The sequence below is a fragment of the Muntiacus reevesi genome, chromosome 4, assembly GCF_963930625.1.
Source record: "Muntiacus reevesi chromosome 4, mMunRee1.1, whole genome shotgun sequence".
Taxonomy (NCBI): Eukaryota; Metazoa; Chordata; class Mammalia; order Artiodactyla; family Cervidae; genus Muntiacus; species Muntiacus reevesi.
Genome location: NC_089252.1, coordinates 100,908,025 through 100,935,289, shown reverse-complemented (window position 1 = coordinate 100,935,289; position 27,265 = coordinate 100,908,025). Strand labels below are relative to the sequence as shown.

The window sequence follows — 27,265 nt, the reverse complement described above, 5'->3', positions numbered from 1 at the left end:
CCCCGGCTGGGCTGCCTTCTCTTCCCTGCCCTTTATGGCTGTTTTCCAGAGCCCCTTCCCAGATAAACAACCTGTACTCGAAATCCCCACACGGAGACAGCCAGGATGTCTTCCCCGAGGCCTTCCAGTCTGGCTGTCCCTCCCAGCCTTTCTCAGATCTCCCCGCGTCCTCCCCCTCACCAGCTCTAGACTTTCTGCAGCTCTCATTCAAATAGCAGTGGAAGACTGTGTCCGCTGCGTCTGGCCCTCCGGCCCTCTCTGCTCCTGTGGGTCTTACACCTCATGCTGGGAACCAAGAATGCGTTCATATCTAAATGAGATCCCTATAAAACCAGCCTCCTTTCCAGCTGCCTAACCAGGGGCTTGACACCATTGCTGACCTGTGGGAACACGGGGCTGAGCAAACCCTGTCTGGACCATTCCCACCCCCGGGGAAGCGCTGCACAGCAAAGGGGTGGGAGATTTGGTTTGAAGTCACCAAAAATAAAGTTTAATTGTGCTCAGGTGCAGGCAGTCTGTCCTGTCCTGCTCCCGGGAGCGACAGTCAGCGGTCCCCTAGAGAAAGCACACCTGTTCTCTCCACAGACAGCCGGCTCCGGAAGGACCAGTGCACGCTGGCCAACTCCGGAGAGGATGCGTCTACCCAGGGGAGGTTCTGTTTCCAGCAGAGGAAGCCAGCAGGGTACTGGAGGGCCCTCAGCACTTTCCGTGTCCCATGGCTGCTCCCACTTCTCCTCTGCTGTCTGTCAGCTCCTGCCCGTCCGACTCGCAGTGATCCTGGGCTCCGATTCCTAGGTCAGGCAGGAGCAGCCTCGGGCCCCAGGCAGGAAGGGCCGCAGCCACCCTATATCTTCCGGGGCACACAGCCCTCCAGCTCCAGCAGCTCTGGCCAGCCGTCGTATTTGTTTGTTTCTGGGTCGTTCTTTAAGAACTAGAGAGATAGAAGAGAGAGAGACTGACTGTGTTAGGACTCAGGCCTGCATTTGCCTTGTGTTTTAAAACCTAAATGCCTTCATTTCATCCTCACTACTGCCCCATGGGGGGGGGGGGAGGGCGGGATATTTCTAGCCCATTTCGCAAACAGGTTAACTGAGGCTGGTGGAGGACAACCTGTCCAAGGTTTCAGAGTCTAGTCACTGCTTGTCATGCCCTGGAGGGTGGCGGGGGGGTGGCAACAAGCCTTGGGGAAGTGGTGTTTGAAGAGCTTCAGCCCTGCCAGGACATCCCAAACGACAATAATAATAATTATAATAATAACAACTAACCCCTAACACAAACTTAAAGAAAATCTAAAAAGCAAGCAAGGCAAATTCCCGAATTAAGTAAAATATATTTATATGATAGAATATATATTCATGCATCGTGAATAGATTTTTTTTCATTTTTCTGCCTTTAATATTCTCATTATCAATAAATCAATACTGAATAAAAAATAATACTAACCAAAATTAAAATAAAATAACAACCACAAGAATAGAAAGAAGCAACTTAGCTGCAAACTATTACATATAGGATGGATAAACAACAAGGTTCTACTCTATAGCACAGGGAACTATATTCAGTATTTTGTAATAAGCCATAATGGAAAAGCATATGAAAAATAATATATGTATATTTGTGTAACTTTGATGAATCACTTTGATGTACAGTGGAAACTAATACAACATTGTAAATCTATTCTTCAATTAAAAAAAAAGAAGCATTCTAGCAATTCATGAATGCCTGTTCTATGTCAGGCAGAAAGCACTTTATGCAATTAATCCTCACAGTAGCCTAAGAAGTGCCCACTGTTATCATCCCAGCTCACAGATGGGAAAACTGAGGCACAGAGGACCAAAGTCACTGCCTGTGGCTACCCAGCTAGCAAGTGGTGGAACCACTGTGTAATATTAATTAATATTAAAAAGAAATGTGTAAAGAGAATACATCAGTTAAGATTATGTTTAAAATGAACCTACTTAGAGCATAGGGAGTTTGACTCAGGGCTCTGTGGGGACCTAAATGGAAAGGAAATCCAAAAGAGAGAGGATGTATGTACACATATCGCTGATTCACTGCTGTACAGTGGAAAGTAACTCAGCACTGTAAGGCAATTATACGCCAATAAAAGTTTTTTTAAAACAAGAGATTGTTTCTAAAATGCTCAGGCTTTTGTCAAGCATAGTAGAAAAGCTTTTGTATACATACATACAAATAGACATTGCTTTGCCAACAAAGGTCCGTCTAGTCAAGGCTATGGTTTTTCCAGTGGTCATGTATGGATGTGAGAGGTGGACTGTGAAGAAAGCTGAGTGCCGAAAAATTGATGCTTTTGAACTGTGGTGTTGGAGAAGACTCTTGAGAGTCCCTTGGACTGCAAGGAGATCCAACCAGTCCATCCTAAAGGAGATCAGTCCTGGGTGTTCATTGGAAGGACTGATGCTGAAGTTGAAACTCCAATACTTTGGCCACCTCATGGGAAGAGTTGACTCATTGGAAAAGACCCTGATGCTGGGAGGGATTAGGGGCAGGCGGAGAATGGGACGACAGAGGATGAGATGGTTGGATGGCATCACCGACTCAATGGACATGAGTTTGAGTAAACTCCGGGAGTTGGTGATGGACAGGGAGGCCTGGCGTGCTGCGATTCATGGGGTCGCAAAGAGTCGGACACGACTGAGTGACTGAACTGACTGATTGATACAAACAGTATGTATAATATACATATCTTAGAAAACTTAATGAATTTTTGCCTGACTAAAAAATTTATGATATTTTGACTCTATTTGTTTGACTTAGTATGAATAGAATGCTAGATTTTTAATTAAAAAATAGGTATGCAACAAGCAACAAAGATTTACCATATAACTCAGGGAACTATGGTCAGTATCTTATAATAACCTATAATGGAAAATAATCTGGAAAATAATATACGTGCATATGTATAACTGAATCGGCTTGCTGTACCTGGAACATATACTTCCACAAAATATATATATTATGAAATTAAAAAAATAAAAAACATAAAATGCTCAGGCTTAATTTGTGAAAGAAAGATGTAAATGATAAAAATCTCCCAGTGGTATAACTATGGCTAACTAACCTTTAGGAAGAAAAAATAAACTGTAGATGCGGCTTCTCCAAAACCCAGCTTTCCATGTGTGAGAACAAAGGACAGGATGCTTTTAATCAGTTTGGGGTCTTTGGTTCATATTTGGGTGTTGGGTTGCAGCGAACTGATCACAGAAACCAGAGAACAGGTGGTGCTGACTTTACTTCTGTGCTTCGCCTTTGCTGTAACTGGCCCAGTTTTGCTGGGTCTGGAATCTGCGCTTTAAAGAGGAGCCGCGCCTCGTCAAGCCTCTTCCTAGGGAGTCCTGCCTCGGCACCGCCCACAGGGGCACTCTGGCGCCCCTGCTCCCAGAGGGTGAAGCTACTTTAAACTATTCCTTCTTTTTTTAAATAAGTAATTTATGACTACCTTAATACGTTCTCTTGGAAAGACACACACACAGACCAGGCCAACATTTCCCAAACCGGGCATGACCCCTAGCCGCCCACTTTGGCTCAGCCCTCTCCCCGCCCGCCTCCGGAAGCTCCGCACTTGGCAGCTCGCCTCCGCCCCTTCTCTGCTCCCGCAGCCCCGCCCCGTCCAGGCCTCCTTCCGACGCGGGCCGCTTCCACAGTGCTGTCTACACAGCCAGGGAGGCTGAAAGTATCCGGGCAGGAAGGCCTTGCGGAGGCTGCGGACCTGGATGAGACATGCGTCCCTATCACAGAGCAAGCCGGTTAAAACGTCTCTAGGGCTCTGGATCCCCGTCTGTGAGATGTGATGCGTGATCACTGTCAGGCTAAATAAGACCCTGCAGGTCACTTGCTCAGCCGTGCCTGCACAGAGCAAGCACTTGCTGAATACTAGTCTTTCTTTTTTTTTTTATATTGTTTAGAAAAGTGAAGTTTATTTTTTTTTTTTTTTTTTAATATTATTTTATTAGTTGGAGGCCAATCACTTTACAACATTTCAGTGGGTTTTGTCATACATTGACATGAATCAGCCATATAGTTACATGTATTCCCCATCCCGATCCCCCCTCCCACCTCCCTCCCCACCCGACTCCTCAGGGTCCTCCCAGTGCACCAGGCCCGAGCACCTGACTCATGTATCCCACCTGGGCTGGTGGTCCGTTTCACCATAGATAATATACATGCTGTTCTTTCAAAACATCCCACCCTCACGTTCTCCCCCAGAGTTCAAAAGTCTGTTCTGTATTTCTGTGTCTCTTTTTCTGTTTTGCATATAGGATCTTAAATAGTCTTTCTTATTATCCATCTGATCTGGTCACGCTCCCGCTTAACCTACCATGGCTCCCCGTTGCCTTCAGGCCAGCGTTTGCGTTCCTCAGTGGGCCCATATGCCTGACCCTTGGCTTCCTGTCTTGGGTCCTGGCAAAGCTGAATGTTCTCACCACCAGAGACTGGCCAGCTTCATGCTGGGGAGGCCTGGCCAGTTCTCCCAGGTTTTGGAATTGCTCTGAGCTGGGGATGCACAGATGACCGCATGGTGGGGACAAGCTGCAGCATTTCCTTGGGGTCCCCAACCCTCCACTGACTTCCCCTTCCTCCGGCGAGTACACCTCAAGCCCCACCCTGGGTGCCTCCCAGGTGCCCTCTGCTTGGGCCGCCCCCCGGTACTGATTGTGGAGCTCAGATCACGGGTCTGCCCTGACACCTCCACATACTCATGTGGGGGTCTCCTTCTTTGTGCAAGCTCACCCTCTCCACAGAGAACTTAGAAGGGAACCTGGGGCTCCCCTGGCCAAACCTGCCCCTGTACAGGTGGGGAGGAGGGGCTTGCAGTGGGGATCAGAAGATAGGCATCCGCTCTCTGCTCTGGACTCCCCCTTCCCCCATCACGTCACGCGAGCTTCATCTCCACATTCCTTTCCCTTTTCTCCATGCCTGAATTTCCTTTCATCTCCCCCCCCCCCCCCCCCCGCCCTTCTCCTTTTTGGTACTTATCTACTTATCTATGTGTTTATACGGGACCCAGCTCCTTGCACAATGGCCAAGGCTGCTTCCTACTGGAGAAGGAGCCAGTCGGGCCACCCTGACCTCTGGGGTGGACGACAGCTGGGTGGCCCTCCTCACACTGACCCGTGTGTTCTTCGCAAGCCACCCCAGCCTTTGTCTGTCCGTCCTTGGCATCGTCCCCTTTCCCCCCATCCCCCCTTCGCTGGGACAAGGAGGCTGCCAGGAACTCACCTGCTCAAAGGGGCTTTTACTCTTGAAGTTTTGGGCCCCTAAGAAGACCCAGCTGTCCCGGAAGCCCAGCTGCATCACGTGGGTGCTGCCCAAGTTGGAGAAGAGCTCCCTGATTTCTTTGTTCATCCTGCAGGGGACCAGAGAGGACGGTGAGGAGGGATTGGAGAAGGGGGAGCATCTCCTGGGCTCCCCTCCACCTCACCTCCAGTGTGGGTGGCAGTGAGGAGCTCTGAGTGGGGAGCAGCCAGGACACCCCTTCAAAAGCCACCCTGCAAGGCTGGAGAGGAGTTAAAATGGTCCTTCTTTTGCTTACAAATATAATGTAGGTTCACTGGGAAATATGGAACTTCACAAAGTAACTAAAAATGATTTACAGTCTCACCTGCCCTTGACATAATCACTGTAAAATTTCATTATATCTCCTTCATGTTTTTTTCCCTCATGCACTGTGGGATTATACCAACTCTTTCGTAACCTGATTTTTTAAAAATTAATGCTAAGGAGTGAACATTCTTCGAGATCCTTAAATATTTTCTACATCATCATTTTTCTTTCTTTTTTAAAAAATATTTTTACATCATCATTTCTGATGCAGTATTTTCTCTTTTATGTCTATATGATAACACATTCTACGTTGCCATACATCATAATTTCTGTCACCAGTTGGCTATTACCAGACAGAGGGTGGCCAGTTTTTTTTTTTAATTGATGTATTTTAATTGGCCGGTTTTTCACTGTTGTGACCACGACTGTCATGAATCCCCCAGAACATCCCTTTGTGCGCCTGTCTGGTTGGTTCCTTAGGAGAAGTTGCCAGAAGCTGGAGCCGCAGGATAGCAGGAGAGGGCTAGCATGCAGTAAGTGTTCGATTCACTTTTCCCCCTTGTCTGTGCGTCCCTGGCATCATCAGGGACGGTGCAGGCAGAGGTTCCCACTTACTTGGTCCCTGGGTCGTCATAGGAGGCCACCAACACCAGCATCTGCTCTGAAATTTCTTTAAGGAATTTTGCCAGGAGGCTAGCATCTGGGGGAGAAACGAAAAACGAGGTGCTGGTCATTTAGGGGAAAGACGGCTGGCTATCCTCGTCTTCTCCTCTAGCCCTAACGATCCTGGAGGGCTCGGGTGGCCGGACGCTGAGCTCACCTGCAGAGAGTGAGGGCACCCTCGTTCAGCTGGCCTGGGGCGGGCTCCGGATATTGAGTGTTTCCCGAGCAATTCTGAGCAGCAGCTGAGGTAAGAGCCTTTGGCGGTCTACACCCCAACCCCTAGGGTCTGAGCACAGTCCTCTCCCAGGGCTCCGGGCTCTTTGCACACTGCCGGCGGCCCCCTTCTACACTGTTTCAGATGCACCCAGCTTGTCCATGCTGACTTAGAGGTGCATCTACTGGGCAACTCGGGTCACAGAGAGAACAACTCTCCAGCTTAGGTCAAGCAGCACGTCTCCCTTTGCATCTCCAAAGCATGCCCGCTCTTGCGAGATCTCTGGAATGAACGGAGAGCAGGTCAAGGCACAGCATCTGGGCAGGTGTCAGCATGCAGTTTGCTTCAGTGACAGATAACTTTTTTCTGTTGTGCTTATGTTTATGGTCACCTTCCCTGCATAAAAAACGGTAATGGCTTTCAACTTAGGGCAGTGATATAATTTCCTTTTAAGATCTATTTATTTAGGTTAAAAAAAAAGAGTGAGCTGATTTAAACGAACATACTGAGAGTGCAAATAGTGCTCTGGATCCAGCATCACTTATGCAGAGGGCTCTTGAATGGCAGAGGAAGTACAGGCAAGAGTGGCCTGGTGGGCAAAGCCGCGGCTACATCTGTCAAATGAGGATGATTAATAGCCTTGCTCAGAGCATTTTTGTAAAGGTCAAAGGTGACGATGACTCTGGGCTTACAGTAAGTGCATTATAACAGAGTTATAATTACTAGCAGGATTGACTACATGATCTTTCAGGTCCAGTGCAAAATGAAAATGTGGACCTTTTGTTGAAAAAATTATTAATCATTTCAAGACAGTGAAGGCAGAGCATGGAATCAAGTTCCTTCTAAGCAAGAGGCCCTGTGTGACCGCCCTGCTCACAGGCTGCGTGCCCAGGAAGTTGCCCTGATTTTTATTAATTCTGTGGGGATCCCTTGAATTCAGAGGCAAAGTCAAGTCCCCCAAGCAAGTCCCGCCGCCAACTTGCTCTGTAACATGGAGGCCTCCAGTCAACACGGCAGCCCTTCGACTCTGAGACAAAAGTGGGAGCTCTGAAAGAAACACTCATTTGTTTGAGCTGTCACCAGATATCAATCTCTGGCTCTTGTCTGGGAGGAACAGCAGATGTTTGGAAGAATGAAGCGTGCCTTCTGATAACTATCCTCTCACTTTGAAAAGCCATCATATCTCTCTTTTTTTCTTTTGGTCTCCTGTGGGAAGGGGTGACTTGCTCTCAAAAGGCTTGTTTCTGATTCCCCATCAGTTATGGTTCAGTTCAGTTCGGTCGCTCAGTTGTGTCCAACTCTGCGACCCCATGAACCACAGCACACCAGGCCTCCCTGTCCATCACCAACTCCCGGAGTTTACCCAAACCCATGTCCATTGAGTCGGTAATGCCATCTAACCATCTCATCCTCTGTCGTCCCCTTCTCCTCCTGCCCCCAACCCCTCCCAGCATCAGGGTCTTTTCAGATGAGTCAGCTCTTCCTATCAGGTGGCCAAAGTATTGGAGTTTCAGATTCAGCATTAATCCTTTCAATGAACACCCAGGACTGATCTCCTTTAGGATGGACAGGTTGGACCTCCTTGCAGTCCAAGGGACCCTCAAGAGTCTTCTCCAACACCACAGTTCAAAAGCATCAATTCTTTGCTGCTCGGCTTTCCTTATAGTCCACATTTCATATCTATACATGACTTATGGTTACATCCATGTTTATAATAAGGCACTATAAAACTTGGTTTATCCTTTTATTTTTTTCCCTCTCCATTTTGACAGATGACTGTCTTGCTTCTGAATGACAGTGATGGAATGAGAGGGCAGGGGGTGAAGCCCCTCTGGGCCTCTCCCCCTGATTATTGCAGAGTATCATTTAATTCTCACATCCATCTCATGAAGTAGTCTCTATGGTGACCCCTATTTTTAGATGACAAAACTGACGTTCAAGAGATGTCACCTGCCTCGGGTCTCACAGTCTGAAATCTCTGAATCCAGATGCTGGACCTTTTCCATAACCTGGCCCTGGCTGCCCTGAATATCTGCAAGACCCTGGACAGAGAACAAAGGAAGGTCCCTGCCCTCAGTCTGCGGCCTGCCCCACGCTCTTCTCACCCGTCTCTCGCTCCAGCCTGCACCAGGAGCCGCTTGGCATGCTTGTGTATGGACAGCCCACCCTGCCTGCCCACGCTCTGAAACTGCCACCCTCCCCTCCAGCAGCCGTCACCCCGGGCCACCCTCAGTCTTACGGGCATGTCTGCAGCGAGGCGGCACCTGGAACGGGAGTGAATGGGCCCTGAAGCGGGTTCCAGGGGGCACACCCTCTGGCCCTGCAGGCCCTATCTGTGAGGTGGGACTTGGCTGGAAGATGGCCATGGTGGGGAGCCTGGAGCCTATGGCATGGGTCCCCACTTCTGTCCCTAAGGATGCTGCCACTGGTTGCCTTCCAAACACTATCTGCCGTCACTTCTGGGTGTCAGACGTCCCCTTCCCACATTTCAGCCCCTACTCTGCATGCAGAGCTGAGAGGGCTTCCTGCTCTCCCCGCTTGGTGACGGCTCCCCTCATGGGCTCATGTATTTAGGGGGGTACAGCGAGGCAGGTTCTCCCTGGAGATGGAGGCAGAGATGGGACTGAGGATAGAAGAAATCAGCTGATGAGAGCAGCAGGGCCTCCACTCTGTGAGGAGCTTCCGGGCTGGGCGATCTTAGACTCAGCAAGTTGATGCCCGAGCCGAGCTGGCCCTGTGATTGCGGGGACAGGGAGGGACAGGAGGCCGAGCTCAGTTCATCTGTCCTGGTAGAAACCAGTCCTCGCGGGGCCCAGACCTCTGCTTTCTGTAAGGAGCTACCCTGCATACACGCGCCCTGGCCTCCCACTGCCAGCACCAGCGTTTCTTGGCCTGAAGGTCTTCTCTGGCCTCCAGATCCTCCTTTGTGCCCTGAGGCAGGCCAGAAGTCTGAGAAGAACCAAGGAACAGGAGTAGGAGCACCCCAGCTCTCTCGCCCCTCAGAGCATCTCTGAGGCACCAGCTCCCGCAGTGGTCCCTGGCTGGATAACGCCGGTACCGGCTGTACTTCCTTTCTCCGGCTCACTCCCCCACTCCCTACTGCCCCTGAGAGTACCTCCTCACTTCCTGGTCTTGGGATCTGCATCCAGGAGAGCCCCATGAGCCAGTAGTAAGGGGTCTCAAAGGCAGCAGGATGGCCCTCCACGCACACCCCAGCCCCGCCCTTTCTGCCGCTGTCTGGTTGTGTCTCTGAAAATAGGAGCCAAGCTTCCTGGCACATGGGCGGCCTCCCTGCCACAGGCAGCAGCTCAGCCCACCCTCGACTTCAGGGCCAACAGAGAGGCCTACCTCCAGAGTACATGTCGAAACATTTCTGCGTCAGCACCACTCCCGTGGTTCCTAAGGGATAAGAGAGCAGGGTTATTTGCTGTAACGTGTCATTCTGCCTGTTATTGTGTGGAAAATGGCTACTTTTTAGTCTCATGTCTAAAAATAGGATAGGATAATAGTGGAACAAAATTAAGTCTTGCAGAAATGTATGCAGGACTATATTAATGAAAGTGAAAGTCACTCAGTCGTGTCTGACTCTTTGTGACCCCATGGACTATATACAGTCCATGGAATTCTCAAGGCCAGAATACTGGAGTGGGTAGCCGTTTCCTTCTCCAGGGGATCTTGCCAACACAGGGATCCAACCCAGGTTCTCCCGCATCGCAGGGGGATTCTTCACCAGCTGAGCCACAAGGGAAGCCCAAGAATACTGGAGTGGGTAGCCTATCCCTTCTCCAGCGGATCTTCTTGACGCAGGATTTGAACCAGGGTCTCCTGCGTTGCAGGCGGATTCTTTACCACCTGAGCTGTCAGGGAAGCCCTAGAACTGAATTAGGTGCCCTGTAACCACGGGCTGATCTGAGAGGTAGGAGCACAGTGGTGACGGTCTCTGCAACTGAACTGAACCCAACCGATCTAGACTGATGTTCTGCCTTGCCACTTCCTAATGCAGGATTTAGCATTTGACCTGAATTTTTGCATTGGCACTGTGGGATGTGGGAACTAAATGAGATGTGTTTAAAATAGGAGAATGCAAGATAAATCTTACCTGCAAAAGTGTAGCAAGAAAATACAGTCGTCATCATTTTTATTCTCACCTAAACTAGGAAGCCTGCAGTGTGAGTCCTCCGACTCTTGAAAGCAAAGGGCTTTGCAGTGGGCTGACCTGTGCTCAGGGTCCTGAGTGCAGTGACCCAGATTGCCTTTGTGGGCTTTGCAAACGGTCCAAATTCTACAGGAAATCAGGTGTTCCGGATGAACATGCAATTCTAACCTTTGGCCACTAGATGGGGGTGTTGCAGAGGGGATGGCAGCTCTATTCTCCCCGTCACTGCCCTCTCCCTCTAATTCCGTTTGCGAATTTGAGGGCCTGAGTAGTGGCAGCTCTTCTGCCGCGTAGGGGCAGGCTCTCACTGTAGTTCCTCCTGAATTCTTGGAGCTACTAGTGTCCCAGTCCCTCCTGGCACTTCACCTGGGGCTCTTGGAAAGGAGTCTGTGAAATTGCTTTTGTGATCCTGTGCATTTATGAATTTTTCTGGAACTAGGGGAAGGAGGTGTAGTTTGGGTAGTTTCTCAAAAGAATCCCTGCCGTCTAAAGAGAACCACTATCTTTAGCAACCCTTTGGTTGTCCTAGCTCTATGAGACCCCCAAGGCCCTGAGAATGGTGTGTTAGATTTTCCACAGCTGGCCGGCAGGGGGCGCTGCACACGTGCTTGGAGACATTTCTAGGCTGCTGCTGCTGCTAAGTCACTTCAGTCGTGTCCGACTCTGTGCGACCCCATAGACGGCAGCCCACCAGCCGCCCCCCCCCCCCCGGGATTCTCCAGGCAAGAACACTGGAGTGGGTTGCCATTTCCTTCTCCAGTGCATGAAAGTGAAAGTGAAGTCGCTCAGTCGTGTCTGACTCCTAGCGACCCCATGGACTGCAGCCCACCAGGCTCCTTTGTCCATGGGATTTTCCAGGCAAGAGTACTGGAGTGGGGTGCCATTGCCTTCTCCGCCATTTCTAGTCTAGGGGGCAGTTTTGCTGAGTGACTAAGACCTGGAGTCAGTCAGATCTGGGTTCAAATCTAGACGATTCTGTTGGCTGTGTATCCTATGTCTCTCTGAGCCCGTTTCTTACCTGCAGAATGGGGATGCTGAGCACAGCATTCCCTGTTAGCACTGAGAAGGTCAGTGACATAGCCGGAACACATTACACAGTAAGTGCTCCATAAACGTTAGCCCTTAGTGGAGAAGGAAATGGCAACCCAGTCCAGTATTCTTGCCTAGAGAATCCCATGGACAGAGGGGCCTGGCAGGCTACAGTCTATGGTGTTGCAAGAGTCGGACATGACTGAGCGACTAAGCACACACAGTATTATCAGTAGTTATTTTTATCTTTGGGCTTTGTGAGGGTTGGGGAGGGGGGCCCATCCCTCCTGAAACAAGTCCCTGTTTCAGGCTTGGCCTACAGCTGGCTGCCTGTTCACCACCTACTGGAGATGCAGGGTTAGTGAGACTGCCGGCCTCCCTGGGTCTCCTTGCTTCCAGCCTCCCTATTCCAAGCTGGGAGCAGGTTTCTGGAATGCAGGGCTGGGCCCTCAGGACCTGCTCAAAGCCTTTCCGAGACTCCCTAGCTCCCTCTGCTTCAGGTCCACACTTCTTAGTAGGACATTTAGCCCTTCTTCCTCTGCCCCTGCCTCACCTGTGACCACGCTGCTTCTGTGTTACAGCCACACAGAGCCTGTGTGGACCCCCGAGCCCCTCTCCTCCCTCCCCTGTCCCCTGCACAGTGATGTCACTGCCTGGAAGGTGCCTCCCTCTTTTCTCCTGGTCACTCACTCCCTGCTTCCCGTCAGGCCTCAGCTGACCATCACCTCCCCCTGGAAGCCTTCCCTGACTACCTCCGCTGCCAGCTCTGTGTCCCATTCCCAGAGCTGTGTTTCCTTTTCTTCCACACATGCTCACCACCTTCTGATCATCTGTGAACCTCATGGACGCCCACATGTCAAGCCAGGGTCTGTCCTAGTTCACAGCTGACTCCCAGAGCCCTGTACATACAGGGCTTGGCCCACAGTAGCTGCCATCACTGTTTGCTGAATGAGTGAATGAAGGTGTGCACTCAGCTTGTGACTTCACATTGTCCCCTGTGGCTTCATGTGTGTTGATTTAAGCTGGGATGGCCTTGAGGATGGGGTCATGTTTCATAGGAGCAGCGTATCCTCCTGAGAAGCATATCCTTCCTAACAGAAGCAGAAGATATTAAGAAGAGGTTCCAAGAATACACAGCAGAACTATACAAAAAAGATCTTTATGACCCAGATAATCACGATGGTGTGATCACTCACCTAGAGCCAGGCATCCTGGAATGTAAAGTCAAGTGGGCCTTAGGAAGCATCACTATGAACAAAGCTAGTGGAGGTGATGGAATTCCAGTTGAGCTATTTCAAATCCTGAAAGATGATGCTGTGAAAGTGCTGCACTCAATATGCCAGCAAATTTGGAAAACTCAGCAGTGGCCACAGGACTGGAAAAGGTCAGTTTTCTTTGCAGTCCCAAAGAAAGGCAATGCCAAAGAAAGCTCAAACTACCGCACAATTGCACTCATCTCACATGCTAGCAAAGTAATGCTCAAAATTCTCCAAGCCAGGCTTCAACAATACGTGAACTGTGAACTTCCAGATGTTCAAGCTTGTTTTAGAAAAGGCAGAGGAACCAGAGATCAAATTGCGAACATCCATTGGATCATCAAAAAAGCAAGAGTGTTCCAGAAAAACATCTATTTCTGCTTTATTGACTATGCCAAAGCCTTAGACTGTGTGGATCTCAACAAACTGTGGAAAATTCTGAAAGAGATGGGAATACCAGACCACCTGACCTGCCTCCTGAGAAATCTGGTCAAGAAGCAATAGTTAGAACTGGACATGGAACAACAGACTGGTTCCAAATCAGGAAAGGAGTTATGTCAAGGCTGTATATTGTCACCCTGCCTATTTAACTTACATGCAGAGTACATCATGAGAAATGCTGGACTGGATGAAGCACAAGCTGGAATCAAGATTGCTGGGAGAAATATCAATAACCTCAGATATGCAGATGACATCGCCCTTATGGCAGAAAGCAAAGAACTGAAAAAGCTTCTTGATGAAAGTGAAAGAAGAGAATGAAAAAGTTGGCTTAAAGCTCAACATTCAGAAAATGAAGATCATGGCATCTGGTCCCGTCACTTCATGGCAAATAGATGGGGAAACAGTGGAAACAGTGACAGACTTTATTTTTTGGCTCCAAAATTACTGCAGATGGTGACTGCAGCCATGAAATTAAAAGATGCTTGCTCCTTGGAGGAAAAGTTAGGACCAACCTAGACAGCATATTAAAAAGCAGAGACATTACTTTACCAACAAAGGTCTGTCTAGTCAAGGCTGTGGTTTTTCCAGTGGCCATGTATGGATGTGAGAGTTGGACTATAAAGAAAGCTGAGTGCCAAAGAATTGATGCTTTTGAACTGTGGTGTTGGAGAAGACTCTTGAGAGTCCCCTGGACTGCAAGGAGATCCAACCAGTCCATCCTAAAGGAGATCAGTCCTGAATATTCATTGGAAGGACCGATGTTGAAGCTAAAACTCCAATACTTTGGCCACCTGATGTGAAGAGCTGACTCATTTGAAAAGACCCTGATGTTGGGAAAGATTGAAGGCGAGAGGAGATGGTTGGATGGCATTACTGACTCAATGGACATGAGTTTGAGTAAACTCTGGGAATTGGTGCTGGGCAGGGAGGCCTGGCGTGCTGCAGTCCATGGGGTTGCAAAGAGTTGGACATGACTGAGTGACTGAACTGAACTGATTCTCCTGAGACAGGTACACAGGCAGGGACCAGGCTGCGACTGCCGTGTAGACCTGGTCTGTTAGACCTGTTCCCAAAGGCCAGCCAGGCTTAGGAGCATGCTGGAGGCTGTCTGGGAGTGGGTCAGCAACTCACCGTCCACCAGGACGATGTTCAGGCCTCTGCCCACATTGTTTTTCACAGGACTCATGATCCTAAAGGAAAAGAAGAGAAACAAAACACAGCCATTGGTCCTGAGTGTGGAGTGAGCACTATGTGTTCCAGACTCTGGAACTCTGAGAGGGCCCCCACAGTGCAATGCAGAAGTGTCCGAGAACACACAGAATCATGTGGGCCATCTGCTTTCTTCTGGAGATGAGCAGTGGGCTGGATTCTCTGAGAGTCTCTCACGGCACGTTTGGACCAGAACAGTCTGCTCGGGGAACAGGGAGGGTCCCTGCCTGGGGCTGGGAGGTGTTGGGGGGCGGCCAGCCCGTCTCCCCAGGCCAGGAGGAGGGCAGAGTCCCCCATGTCTGGGGTCCCCAAGGGGAGCCCAGCTGTGTTCCTGCCGCCCAGGATCCTGTCCTCTGTGTCCTTGGGAAAACTGTCCTTCTCCGTCTCTGGCCAGGAGGTTCTCAGCACGGACCTCTCTCCCAGCGTACAAGCGAGTATGCTGTGCCACTGATGACAGTGATTAGGCCAGCGTGGCCGTGTGACCTAGGCCAGCCAATGAGCCCCAGTCCCGGGACTTTCACAGGGTTAATTCACATGGGGAAGCTCCTCCCAGTGGGGTGCTAGACAGGGCTGCTCCGTCAACCCAGCTGGTAGCTGCTCTCCTTCACCACATGAAGAAGTCCATTTTCAGTAGAGAAAACCGAATCCAATGACAGAGGAAAGCAGAGCTGAAGGTCGTATGAGAGGGAGCCTTGATGACTTGGTTTGAACCCCTGGATTCAGCTGTTTCTGATGGCCACTGTCTCTGGGCTTTTGGGCACATGAACCAGCAAATCTTGTTCTGCCTAAGCAATCTGGAGCTAGGGTCAGATTCCTGTCTCTGGCTTCTTTTGTAGGATGGACTTGCTGCCCCAGGCAGCAAGTAACTACCTAGAAACACAGTCTTTGTCCTGCACCTGGGCAGAAGCCCTGGGACTGCTGCCTCTGGGCTTTGATGCCTGGCCTTGATCTTGAACACTCCCCGTAGGCACGCCCCTCACAGGAAGCCCAGCAGCTTGGCTGTCAGACAGACTGGCGTTCACATCTGCCTCTACCAATGGTTAGCTGAGTAACTCTGTCTGAGTCTTAGTTTCCTCCTCTTTACAAAGGGGAGAATTATCGCCCACCTCTAGGGGTGCTGGGCTGCAAGGGGGATGCTGCTGCAAGGCATCTAGGAAGGCGCTGGCAGATTTGCAAGCCATCAGGATTATTATTATGTCTGACTAACCCACCCAGAGTAAAAGGAAGTGTGTGGAAGGTGTGGGCTGGTCTCAGGGCCACCCTGAGGCCTCTGAACTTGCTGATGAATGAAGGCATGAAAGTAATGAAATGCCAGAAACTTACATTTGGTCCTCAAAGCACATGGTGGGGCCCACGACGTTGGCGGCCCCACTGACAATTTTAAACGCAAAGAAGTTGTCTTGGCAGGATTTGCTGAGGCCACACTTGGTCTTCACCAACTGTGAAGCTGGGGAGGGAACGCAGCAGCTTTGGTGGTGGCAGGAGGTCCGGGAGGAGGAGGGAGCTGGGGGTGGTGGGAGGGTGGCGGGGTGGGGGTGGAGGGCGACTGAGGGCCTCTTCCCAGAGACATCTTCCCTGACTGTCTAAATCTAGGGACTTGCCCCTTTCTGGGCTCCCACAGTGTCTCTAACCACCCCATAAAGACCCAGGATACCATGTGTCTGACCACCCAGAGTTCATTTCCGGGCTTCCCATCCCAGCCTCAGCCCGGACACAATGCCTGGCTGTCTCTACGCCCCCGGTAGCTGTGTGTGGAACAGTGAGTGGTGGGTTAGTGACCAGAGTCTCCAGAGTGATGAAGGGATTCTCCTGAGAACCTCCTCTTGAGCCACAGAAGCCTTTTCGGCTCTTAGAGGACCCTGTGGACAAGTCCCTGGGGGCCCAGCATGGTGGGTGGGAGCATGTCCCACTAACCAGGTTTCCTTGAGCAAGTCCTCAGCCTCCTTGCACATCCAGTCCCTCAGCTGTGAAACAGGCTAATGCTGGCGCCTCCCTGCTGGGTCGTGTGTGGGGTTAATAAGTGCAGGTTACTGTTCAGAGCTTACCGGCTGTTCTTATCACTCACTCACTGTGCACCTACTGTTTCTGGGACTCACAGGGACCAGCAGGTGGTGCTGGGACCTCCCGCTGGGGCTTAGCATGGTCTCTGGAGCCCACTGAGGACTCAGCACGTGAGACCTCTGGTTCCTGTGGCTGCTATGAAGCCCTATGCCCTCTCCATGTGGCCCTCCCCAGGCAGACCCTGTGAAACACAGGAGAGGCAGAGGGTCCTCAGACACAACTGCTGAGGTGTCACGGGTGCTCTCAGCCTGGCAGTTTCCACCTTGTACTAATGCATTTTTTTTTTAACACCACCTAACAGTTTGGAAGTTGCCCTTAGGAGGACTGAGTAAACGGGGAGTTAGAGCGCTTTCACCTGCAGAGGGAGAGCTGTGACCGGGCGGCCTCGCTCTCTTCCAGCCCCCGTGCCAGCTGTCAAGGTGAGCCATGCCAGATGCGCTTGGAGCAAACCCACAGGCTTCCTAATAGATGCGGCACATGCCAGGCCCTTGCGGTGTGCTAGGCACTGTGGCAAGCACTTTTTCTTTATTGTCTTGTTAAATCCTCCCCATAACTCCCGTGGCTGGCACACAGTGGGCACTCAATAAATCCTTACTGAATGAACACCTTGAGCATCTGGGTGGGTCTGAGTCCGAGTTGGGAGGGTGAGTAGGGTTTCCATGCCCTTGCCAGCCTAGAGGGGGGCTTCATGGGAATCAGGAACAAATGCCCCTCTGCCAAGCTCAGCAAGCCCCTGGTGCCTCTGAGTAGGTGAAGGTGCCCTTTCCTAGGAGTGAATGCCACCTGCACCAGGGCTCGCCTGGCGGCGTGAGTGGCCCTGATGATCTGAGTGGAATACCCATCCTAGGCTCTCACCCCTCCACCCTGAGTTCCCGCACATCTGCCTGATGGGTGTAACCAGAGCTCCAACCAAGATATCATCACCAGAGAGTGAGGGCTGGGAGTGGAGATGCCCCTGAGGAGGTGTCCAGAGAGGGCCTGGGATGTGAACCGGATGTCCCTGCCCAGCCCTCTGGACAGAACCCTCCACAAAAGCGCTGGTGGAGGGTGAGGCTGGGAGGGGTCCTCTTCTCCTTGGGGCCCCACCTCCAGCCACCTGCGCCCCCCCTACAGGGAGCCCAGTTTACTTTAGAGTCCAGAGGGTCTCATCTTGCTGGACGGCTGTTTCAGGCCTTGGGGACCACCCTGGAATTGGCCTGGAGCCTGATCACCTGCGCTGAGTCTGACAAACCCAATGTCAACAGGCCAGCTTAGCAGGCTTTTCTCAAAGTGATTTTCTGACCATCCAGGCTTCACGGTCAAGCTACTGGAGGTGGGAGAGGAGGCCCAGGGGTCTAAGCCACTGGGAGGCAGGTGATTTGCTGTGTGGGTTTGGGTTCTGGGGGCTTCCTGAGCTGTCCCACCCCTCTGGGAAGCCCACTGCAATTGTTCAGGGCATGCAGCTGACCGCTGGAGGGGTCCGGTCAGGGGGAACCTGGGCCAATTTCAGGAATCTGCTGTGTGACTTGCCATAAATCTCTCCCTTTCGCTTTGCCAACTATAAAAGGAGGGGATTGGTTTAGATCAGGAATGGAGAGGGGGACCCGGAGGTGCTGTCTCTTGCTAAGTTGTGTTGAGAGGGCGGGCTCTGGACTACAAGGGGAGGTTGACTCCCACTCTGCCACTTAGAGCCATGTTGCCTTGGCCAGGAGATTTCACCTCTCTGAGCCTCAGTTTCCTCATCTGTAAAATGGGGATATGCACAGCACCTAGGGTTGTGGTGAGGACTGCAGAAGATGCCCATAAAGTTCGGAATACAGTGCTGGCACACACTCAGTCACTGTCACGATCATCATCACCATACTGTCCCCTCCTCCTATCTTCTCTGCACCTCTGGAGCTGGGTCATTGTGAAACGCGGTTCTGACCCCCAGCATTCCTGCCCTCCCACTGTTCTCTCCATTCCCACACTCACGTGCCTGACTCTGCCTGCAAGTTCTCTACTGGAGTCCCAGCACTCCTGCCCCTAGGCCTTTACACAGCATGGTACCTCCTGTGCAAGGAACAGCTAAAAAGCCACCTCCACCTTGAGGCCTTCCCAGACCCCATCCTACTGGAAGTGGGCGGCCCTCCTGGAGCCCTGGGCACCCAAAAAAGAAAATCAGCAACCCCTTCTGATAGCTGCTGGGGCTTTTGTGGTACCCAGCAGGGCCCTGGTACTCTGAAGCGGGAGCCATAAGCCAATTCTGGGGTCACTGCAATGAGGATAATAAGCACAGCCTGCATCCTTGGAGCTCCCAGCCAGGTAGGGGATGAGAGAGGGGGGCAGGGTGGCTGCAGTCCATACTGCGGGCTGGGGGCACCAGGAAAGGGAGAGAGTTGAAGCTTCCCTAGGAGTCTGAATGGCTGAGAAGGGGCCACAGGGCTTGGGGGCTTCACAAGGCACCATCAGGCCAAGGAGTGAGAGTTGGGTGGGCTCTGGGAACCCAGGTTTCTCTCAAAGCTTCATGGCTGGGAGTAGACACCCTGGAACACCTCACTAAAAGGGCAACAGGGTGGAGTTGACACTCACAGTTCTTGTGGGCTGAACCTGTTAGAGAGAAGACAGAATCTGGTGAGAAAGTGTTTTGAGCTTGCCCGCATGATGGAGGTGGGTCCTGGGCGGGGGTGGGGGGAAGAAGGGATATCAGAGTGGTGCTGGCCTGGCCAAGCACAGCGCCCCTCCCGTGGCAAGGGGGTGAAATGAGCTGAAAGTCCTGTTTTATCTGGGAGTCCTTCTGCATTTGCTGCTGCCACCTCCACACACACACACACACACACACACACACACGACTCTGTCACGGTTGAAAAGAAGGAAGCCTGTGTGATGAGGCCCCCTGGACTTGGAGCCTGATGGTGTGGGAGTTTTCCCTCTGGGGCTGAGCCTCTGCACCCGCACAGTGGGGGCGTCACACGCACCCTCACTGGCTGTGGGGGAGGCCCAGTGAGGGGAGCCGGGAGGGCCTGGCTGGGTGCCTGGAACCCTGGCCTCCGGGAGGGACAGGACTGTGCCGCTGCCCCTGTCGAGCTGCCTTGCGCGTCCCTTCCCGACTCCTGCAGCCCCGCCTGCTGCCCTGGGCTGTGCATCTCAGCTACACTGTGTGGTTATTCCTGGTGCTGAGCCCTAGAGGACAGGGCTCCCAGTGGACAGAGAAATGTCGGTGCAGCAGGAGGAGCTCTCCTTCTCTGGGGGACACCCTCACTGACACACTTTCCGTTCGGTCCTCAGTAGGCTGCCCCCACCCCCACCCCTGCCTCCGAGGCCCAGGAGTACCCCGTGCCCTGGCTGGGCCAGCCACAGCATCATATCCCCCTGGATGCCGAGCCCTTCTCAGGTTTATATGTGGTCCCGGGGGAGAGAGCTGAAGGGTGAGCAGCTGGGGAGCTGGTGGCCAACACGCCTGTTGGGAGAGAAAGCTGCCCATGGAATGAGGTTCAACAGCAATGAGCAGAGCCCAGGGCACAGAGATTGACTCTGGGGCCTCTGTGGGAGCCCCTAGATCCAGCCACACCTGAAATCCGACACCTTGGGCTTCCCGATGCCCCATGAAATGACACCCCCCTTTGTTTAAACCACTTACAGTGGGGTTCATCCCTCTCATCTGAAAGAACCTTGCCCAGTTTATCAGCCAAATCAGGAAATCTTTAATCACCAAATTTCTGTGCCACAGACCCCTTTGGTGATCTGGAAAAGCCTATGAACTCCCCTACAAATAAATTTATTCCCACTTTTTTTTGAGACATTCAGTGCTTCTTACTCTACCAGGCGGCAAGTTATTAAATGTGTAAAATAAAATAGATTGGATTAAAAAGGAAACCAACTATATACCAAGATAATAACAAAAACAGTAGGAAATGTGGTGCTACAGTAAGATATGTGCTTCCATATTAATCCATTAAACCACTGTACATGTTTTGCAAGACTCAAGTCATGTTAATATACTTCCATTTTTCTATATACTTCCATATATATTTTTCCATATACTTCCATTTTTCTATATTCTATAATGAATTGTGTTTGTATCCCCCATTCAAACCCTGAGCTGGGGCCACAGTCTGGGGTGCTCCTCATTCCAAGGTCTTGGGGACCTACCATAGAGCAGTTGCCTGTTGAGCCTTGGGGGTGTGTTGATTTGTCACACCCCGGGGGGCTGAGTTCTGAGACGGAGACTACCCTGGGGGCTCCCTTCAAACACTCCCCTCCTACTCCAAGCTTTGGGGCTCTTCTCCACACCTCACTCCTGCTCTGAGCTGCCTGCACTGATCTGGGTGCATCTACTCCAAGGCCAGAAGCATGGCCAAGTCAGTCTCTGGTCTGTGAAAGTGGTGCCCAGGGCCCACGGACCTGGCGGCCGCCACATGTCTATATAAACCATCCTGAGCTGGTGTGGGGCACACCGGACAAGAAGCAGGAGGGGTAAGGGCCCTCTGAGAGGCCACTGCGGGAAGCTGGTGGTAAAGGCAGGGTGCCTGTCCCCTCACTGCTGTGAAGGCGTGAGCTGGCCAGGGTCACTAGAGGTTATTACATTTGACTACTCAATGCAGGTGGTTCTTGGTCTTTAAGGAGGCCAAATTCGGAGGTATAAATTTCTCTCCCTTTCTCTCCTTCCTTTGAAAGGATTTAAATCTGGGAGACCTGGGTTCCCAGTCCTGTTCTGATATCTACAAAGGACATTTTGGGAAGTTTCTTAACCTCTCAGAGCTTCTCTTTTTCTCAGACCACACATAAAATGACAACATGAGGTCATACTTGAGTCCACTCCACAAATACACTGTGAATCATTCCATGGGGCATTCATGCAGGTTCAGTGAGCCCACGCATGTAAAGCTGCGAGCAACCATCACCCATCCATCATTCATCCATCCACCCATCCACCCATCCATCCATCCATCCATATTTCTTTCACTTATCAAATGTTTACTGAGCATCTGGTCTGAGTGAGGTGTTAGAGAGATAGATATACCCAAGACAAAACTCTGGCCTTCAGGACGCTCACATTGTATGAGCTGGAGATAGGTAATGATGAAGTAAACAAATAAACAGCACAATGATGGATAATAATGATGGTCTGAAGGGGACAGGCTGACGTGAAAGACTCTACAGGAGGAGGAACAGGAGCAGGAGCAGTCAGGAAGGTTTCTTTGAGGAGGAAATGTTTGGAGCAGAGGCCAGAGGCTGAGAGGAGCCGCCATATAGGGAGGTCTGAGCAAAGAGGAACAGCAAGTGCGGGCGGAAGGTGCTCAGGGCGCAGGCAGCTTTCTCCCCCGCTCTGTCCCTCCCTCCTTCTCTTCTTCCCTCTGTCCTTCCTTCTTGGGTCACATTTCCAAAATGGGCCTTGATGCAAGCGCATGTTCTGACCGGGCATCGGAACACGTCTCTGTTCTCCGTGGGTTCTCAGCCTTCCTGACGTTGGACTGGGGGTGAGCTTTCCTCTCCCCCGACCCTGAATGTGTGGGGTCCCAAGGGCAGCCCTGTGCCACGTCTGGCCACCTCCTGGGTCACCCAGGGCTGGACTAGATCCTTGACCCCCGGCCCTGGGTCTTGCCCCAGTAGTGAGCCCCACTCACCCATCCAGCGGGGCAGGCGGAGGGTTTTCAGGTTGAAGTTGATATATTCACGGATGAAAAGCCACGTGGTAACCACGGCAAAAATTACGGCCAGGAGGCGAAGCACGCCTGCAGAGCAAGGAGACGCTGCCCTGAGACCACAGCGCTGGGCCGCATGGCCGGCCTCGCGGCAAGACTACACGGGGGGCCTTCCCGAATCCCCTCAGTGAGACCTCTTCCCGAGATCCCATGTTGGAGGGAGGGTCACAAGGATTAATGTACTGATAGTCTATCTTTTTTCCTGGATGTAAATTTGCTGGGGAATTTTGTGAGCACAGCGCTCCAGAGGGGTTAATCGGAAGAAAAAAAAGAAAGCCAGGAGCCTCGGAAATGAACTTCACCAACTTCATATCTGAATGCACAGATGAGAGGAAGAGTTAATCCGGTGTGTTAATCATGGTTGAACCTTATTTTATCTGAAGGTCCTGTGAAAATGGAGCAACTCCCCCATGCTGTAGGTCCAGAGGCTGCCCACACCACGGACCAGTCCACGGCCTGCATGGCCAGACCGGTGTGAATCCACGTGCTGACCCAACAGGGGATCATGCTGCAAAGTTACATGGTGATGCTCCCCGAGGTGGGGCCGCTGGGAGGGAGGCTTAGACACACACTTCCTGGGCTCCTCTTAGCCTTTCGGAGAGCGTCTCAGGGGGTGAGGTCTGGGAACTAGCACCCTGAAGGTAGGCCTGAGGACTCCGGCAGGAGAGCAGAAGGCAGGTGAGCCCCGGCAGAGGCAGGAAGGCTCGGGGTGGCCACCCACTACTGTGTGACCTCGGGCAGGGGCCCAGCACCTCTGAGCTGAAGCCCCTCAGTCACAGAGTGGACAGTGACGTGCCTGCTGCTAGGCCCACGGCTGGTGGGGAAAGATGTGGTGGTTGTCACCACTAGGCGGCCTCGAGGGTGGCTTTGCGGGGGGTGGGGCTGGTCCCTTGTGTTTTCCATCAACTCCCCCCATTAGCCCCCACAAACAGCGCACGGCGCTCTCTGCAGGGGCACACACCCGCCTGCCCGGTGTGGGCTCTCCGCCTCACAGCCAGATTGCTCCCTGTCTCCTCTCCCACACACGTGAGCCGGGCCCCCAGAGCTCCCTGTCTGCTGCCTCTCCTTGCAATTCTGTCCGGGCTGCAGCAGGCCGCACCACACCTCCCACCTCAAGGACTCTGGAGACCCCCATTCTGCCTTGAGAGTCAAGTCCAACCTTCAGGCAAGTTCCCTCGCTCCGTGCCTGACCCCCCGTCTGTCTACGGCCACAGCGCTCTGATGGTGCCTGATCTCGTCTGACCTCTCTGTCTGCACCACCCTTGCTCTTCAGCCCTGAATTCAGCTGTGGCTTCGTGCTGGTCTCAAGCTACCTGGAGCAAGGGAGAAGGCCCTCTGGATCCCATGGCTGGGCTCAGGTCTGCGGGGTCCCTCATCTTACAGGGCCTCAGCTCGCATCATTCGGCACTCCTTTTGTGTCGGGGACTAGGCAAGCGGCATTGAGACAAGTTATCTCAGTTCCCTCTGTTGTAGCTACTGGTTATCCCCGCTGTCAGATAAGGAAACTGCACCTCAGAGACCTGGTCACTGGCTAGTGAGTGACAGGAGGTGGGACCTGAACCTGCCTATAACACCCGTGCTCTTCAGTTCAGTTCAGTTCAGTTCATTTCAGTCGCTCAGTCGTGTCTGACTCTGCGACCCCATGAATCGCATGCCAGGCCTCCCTGTCCATCACCAACTCCCGGAGTTTACCCAAACTCATGTCCATCGAGTCGGTGATGCCATCCAGCCATCTCATCCTTTGTCGTTCCCTTCTCCTCCTGCCCCCAATCCCTCCCAGCATCAGGGTCTTTTCCAATGAGCCAACTCGTCACATGAGGTGGCCAAAGTATTGGAGTTTCAGCTTCAGCATCAGTCCTTCCAGTGAACACCCATGGTCTTCAGGGACCTATATTCAATGTCCTTTAATAAACCATAATGGAAATGAATATAGAAAATAATGCGTGTATATATGTGTATAACTGAATCACCATGCTGTACAGCGGAAATTAACACAACATTGTAAATCAACTATACTTTAACAGGGCTTCCCTGGTGGCTCAGATGGCAAAGAATCTGCCAGCAATACAGGAGACTGGGGTTCAATCCCTGGGTCGGGAAGACCCCCTGGAGAAGGGAATAGCAACCCATCCCAGCATTCTTGCCTGGGAGAAAATCCCAAGGACAGAGGAGCCTGGCAGGCTACAGTCCATGGGGTTGCAAAGAGTTGGACACAACTGAGTGACTAACACACCCTTCAGTAAAAATAAATAAAAGTTGTGCTGCGAACTTCCTCACTGGTGTTTGAAAATACAAATGAATTGTGTCAGTTTCCTGTTTGGTGCCTCAGTTCCCCTATCTCTACACAGAGGGTACAGTCTGAGGGTGGAAGCTTGGAGCAAAGGCCTCTCCTGGTGCTCAGCCCTGTGGTTTCAGGATTCTAGAACAGCCCTCTACAAATGTTTTGTCTGTAATTTCCAGCCAGGGTGGAGTGTTTCCCAGCACGGGTGAGTCTCCATGTTCCCAGCCAGGTGGGCCAGATTCTGCAACCCTTAGCCTCGAGGCAGGAAGTCCCCTCTTTACACTCTTCCAGGCCCTCCCTGGGTTGGTTTTTTCCTGGAATTCTGGCCTGACCAGCTGAGAACAGATGAAGCCAGGTGGGCTGTGAGTCCAGGATGGGCAGACACTGCTGACAGAAAAGCGATTCCCAAACCTGATTCAGACCTCCGCCTTGAACCCTGGAGTCCTCCGAGCCTGGCCTTACCTGACATTCTCATCCTGTCGAGGTGAAGAGTGGCTGGGCGTCAGGGTCAGTCTGTGGAGAGAAGAAAATAAGATTGGAAACTGGCATCCAGAGTGTGAAAGTGAACAAGACTGAAGATGAGGGTTAGGTTCCTAAAACCCAGCGCATCGTAATTCTTCTGGTTTGGTGCCATCTGTTCCCTCTCTGCCTTCACCGCCTCTTCGCTTTTGCCCCTGGAATTTCATATTCAGTTCAACATGCCTTTCTGGAATGCAGAGATTAGGACACAGAGGAAGATGCAGTCTGCTAGCCATCATCCTTTGGAGGCTTGATTCATCCATGCATCTACCCATCCATTTGTCCATCCATCCATCCATCCATTTATACATCCATCCATCCATCCATCCAACCATTTGTCTCTCTGTCCATCCATCCATCCATCCATTTATACATCCATCCATCCATCCATCCAACCATTTGTCTCTCTGTCCATTCATTTGTACATCCATTCATCCTTTCATCCATCCATCATTCTGTCCCTCCAGCCAGCTGAGAGATATTGAGCTAGCCACCCCTAGTGAAACCATTAGGAAGCAGAAGCTCAAGTGATCTTTGCTGATGGGCCAACATTATGAGTAACAGGGACTCACAGAGCACACAGGTGAGTTTGCTCCGGGTACCGCATGTACATCATCTTCTTTAATCCTCATACCCACCCCGCCTCCCTTCCCCCAGCCCCACGCCTCCACACTCCGGCTGTCGGGGTAAGCCCAGGGCCGTTCAGAGTGCCAGGGTCAGGGGCGGAATCTGGATCCAAGTCTCAGCTGCCTCGTTCCCATGATGTCACCCTGTCAGTGCTGTCTCAGAGGAGAGATGAAGCTGCAGTTTCCTCCCTTCCTGAGTCCTGGGCAGGGGCAGGGTCATCCTCGGTCCCACCTTGCCCCTCTGCCGCCCCCAGCTACTGGTAGTTGCCAGGGATTTGACAGTGCTGAGACCCCTCAGGAGGTGTCTGGAGACGAAGAAGAGGGGAGAGCAAGGCAGGTGGTAACTGTTCCGGGTCTCAGAACCCCCAGCCATCTGGAGGGTCTCTGACTGCAGTGACTTGCTCCCACCACTCTTCCTGCCTCCTCCCCACCGCAGAATCCTCTTTATCCTAAGAATCCATTTCAACAGACTCTGTATCCAAAGCCCAGCTGCCAAGGATCCAGACAGGAGACAGAAGACCTGGACAATACCTGGTACCGAGGCAGTCAGGTTGGGTCAGTCCTTGTTATTTCATCAATGGCAACAGCAAATGCAACCCATATTTCCTTTCGAGAATAACGAAAAACCCTCCCACCCACCCTGGCCCTCTACCCTTCTAAGACCTTCCAGGTGAGAAAGCTGAGCTATCACCTGGCCTCACCCGCAGGAATTTTGTAGGACTTTAAATTTCTGAAATTTGTATTACCAAGCTTTTTTTTTTAGTTACAAAAATATATTGCTTTTTAAAAAAAAATTTAAACAAATAAATAAATTTTTGGCTGTGCCGGGTCTTTGCTACGTGGGCTTTCCTTTAGTTGCGGCGAGTGGGAGCCGCTCTCTAGTTGCGGTGCTCTGGCTTCTCATTGCAGTGGCTTCTGTTGTCGATGAGCACGGGCTCTAGGGTGCATGGGCTTCAGCAGTTGCAGCTCGCAGGTGCTAGCGCCCAAGTTCAATAGTTGTGGCCCAAGGGCTTAGTTGCTTCGTGCCATGTGGGATCTTCCCAGATCAGGGACTGAACCTGTGTCTCCTGCCTTGGCAAGTGAATTCTTAACCACGGAGGCACCAGGGAAGCCCTACTGTGCTCTTGAATGTTCTCAGAATATTTCCTACAGAAAGCAGCCCAGGCTCCTGGATGAGGCCTAAAGGACATTCTGTGGGGTCCCCCGTGTGTGGAGGAGCCAAGAGACCTGGGGGCCAGACAAGATGGAAGGATAGCGACGGGGTCTGACAGACGAAGGGACAGACATGGATATTGATGGAGACAGAGACCAGAGAGACAAAAACAAGGACCAGAGGGAGAGGAACGTGGCAGAGATACAGAGAAGAGAAAGAAGACAGTGCAGAGAGACAGGAACAGGATGAGAGAGAGAGAGAAGTCCTCATGACCGGCGTATGCCCAGCTTCAGAGGGAGCGAGTGAGACAGGCAGAGTGCAGGGGGCATGTACCTGGGCGGGGGCTAGCCTCTCCCTCTGGTGCCCACGCCGAGCAGGGCCCTGGCTTTAGGGCTGGGGGCGGCGAGGGCTCTCCCGGCCTGACGTCCC

General features: G+C 51.9%; 1 protein-coding gene across 1 annotated transcript; it reads right to left on the bottom strand.

Moving 5' to 3' along the window:
• Positions 1-844: 844 nt before the first annotated feature.
• On the bottom strand, positions 845-27,265 carry FAM3D (FAM3 metabolism regulating signaling molecule D). Its single transcript, XM_065935027.1, has 10 exons — positions 27,170-27,265; positions 25,001-25,051; positions 22,180-22,287; positions 20,011-20,028; positions 15,857-15,980; positions 14,456-14,514; positions 9,791-9,841; positions 6,181-6,265; positions 5,242-5,368; positions 845-931 (listed from the first exon to the last, which is right to left on the bottom strand). Exons 2-10 carry the CDS (start codon positions 25,011-25,013, stop codon positions 845-847), a joined length of 672 nt encoding a protein of 223 aa, XP_065791099.1. The 5' UTR covers positions 25,014-25,051; positions 27,170-27,265.

Excerpts from the sequence above, each read along its gene's own strand:
- FAM3D (XM_065935027.1), bottom strand. Across the intron at positions 9,842-14,455 it reads GAACATCGTCCTGGTGGACG|GAACCACGGGAGTGGTGCTG; the intron begins GTGAGTTGCTGA and ends CTTATCCCTTAG. Across the intron at positions 932-5,241 it reads GTAAAAGCCCCTTTGAGCAG|TTCTTAAAGAACGACCCAGA; the intron begins GTGAGTTCCTGG and ends CTATCTCTCTAG.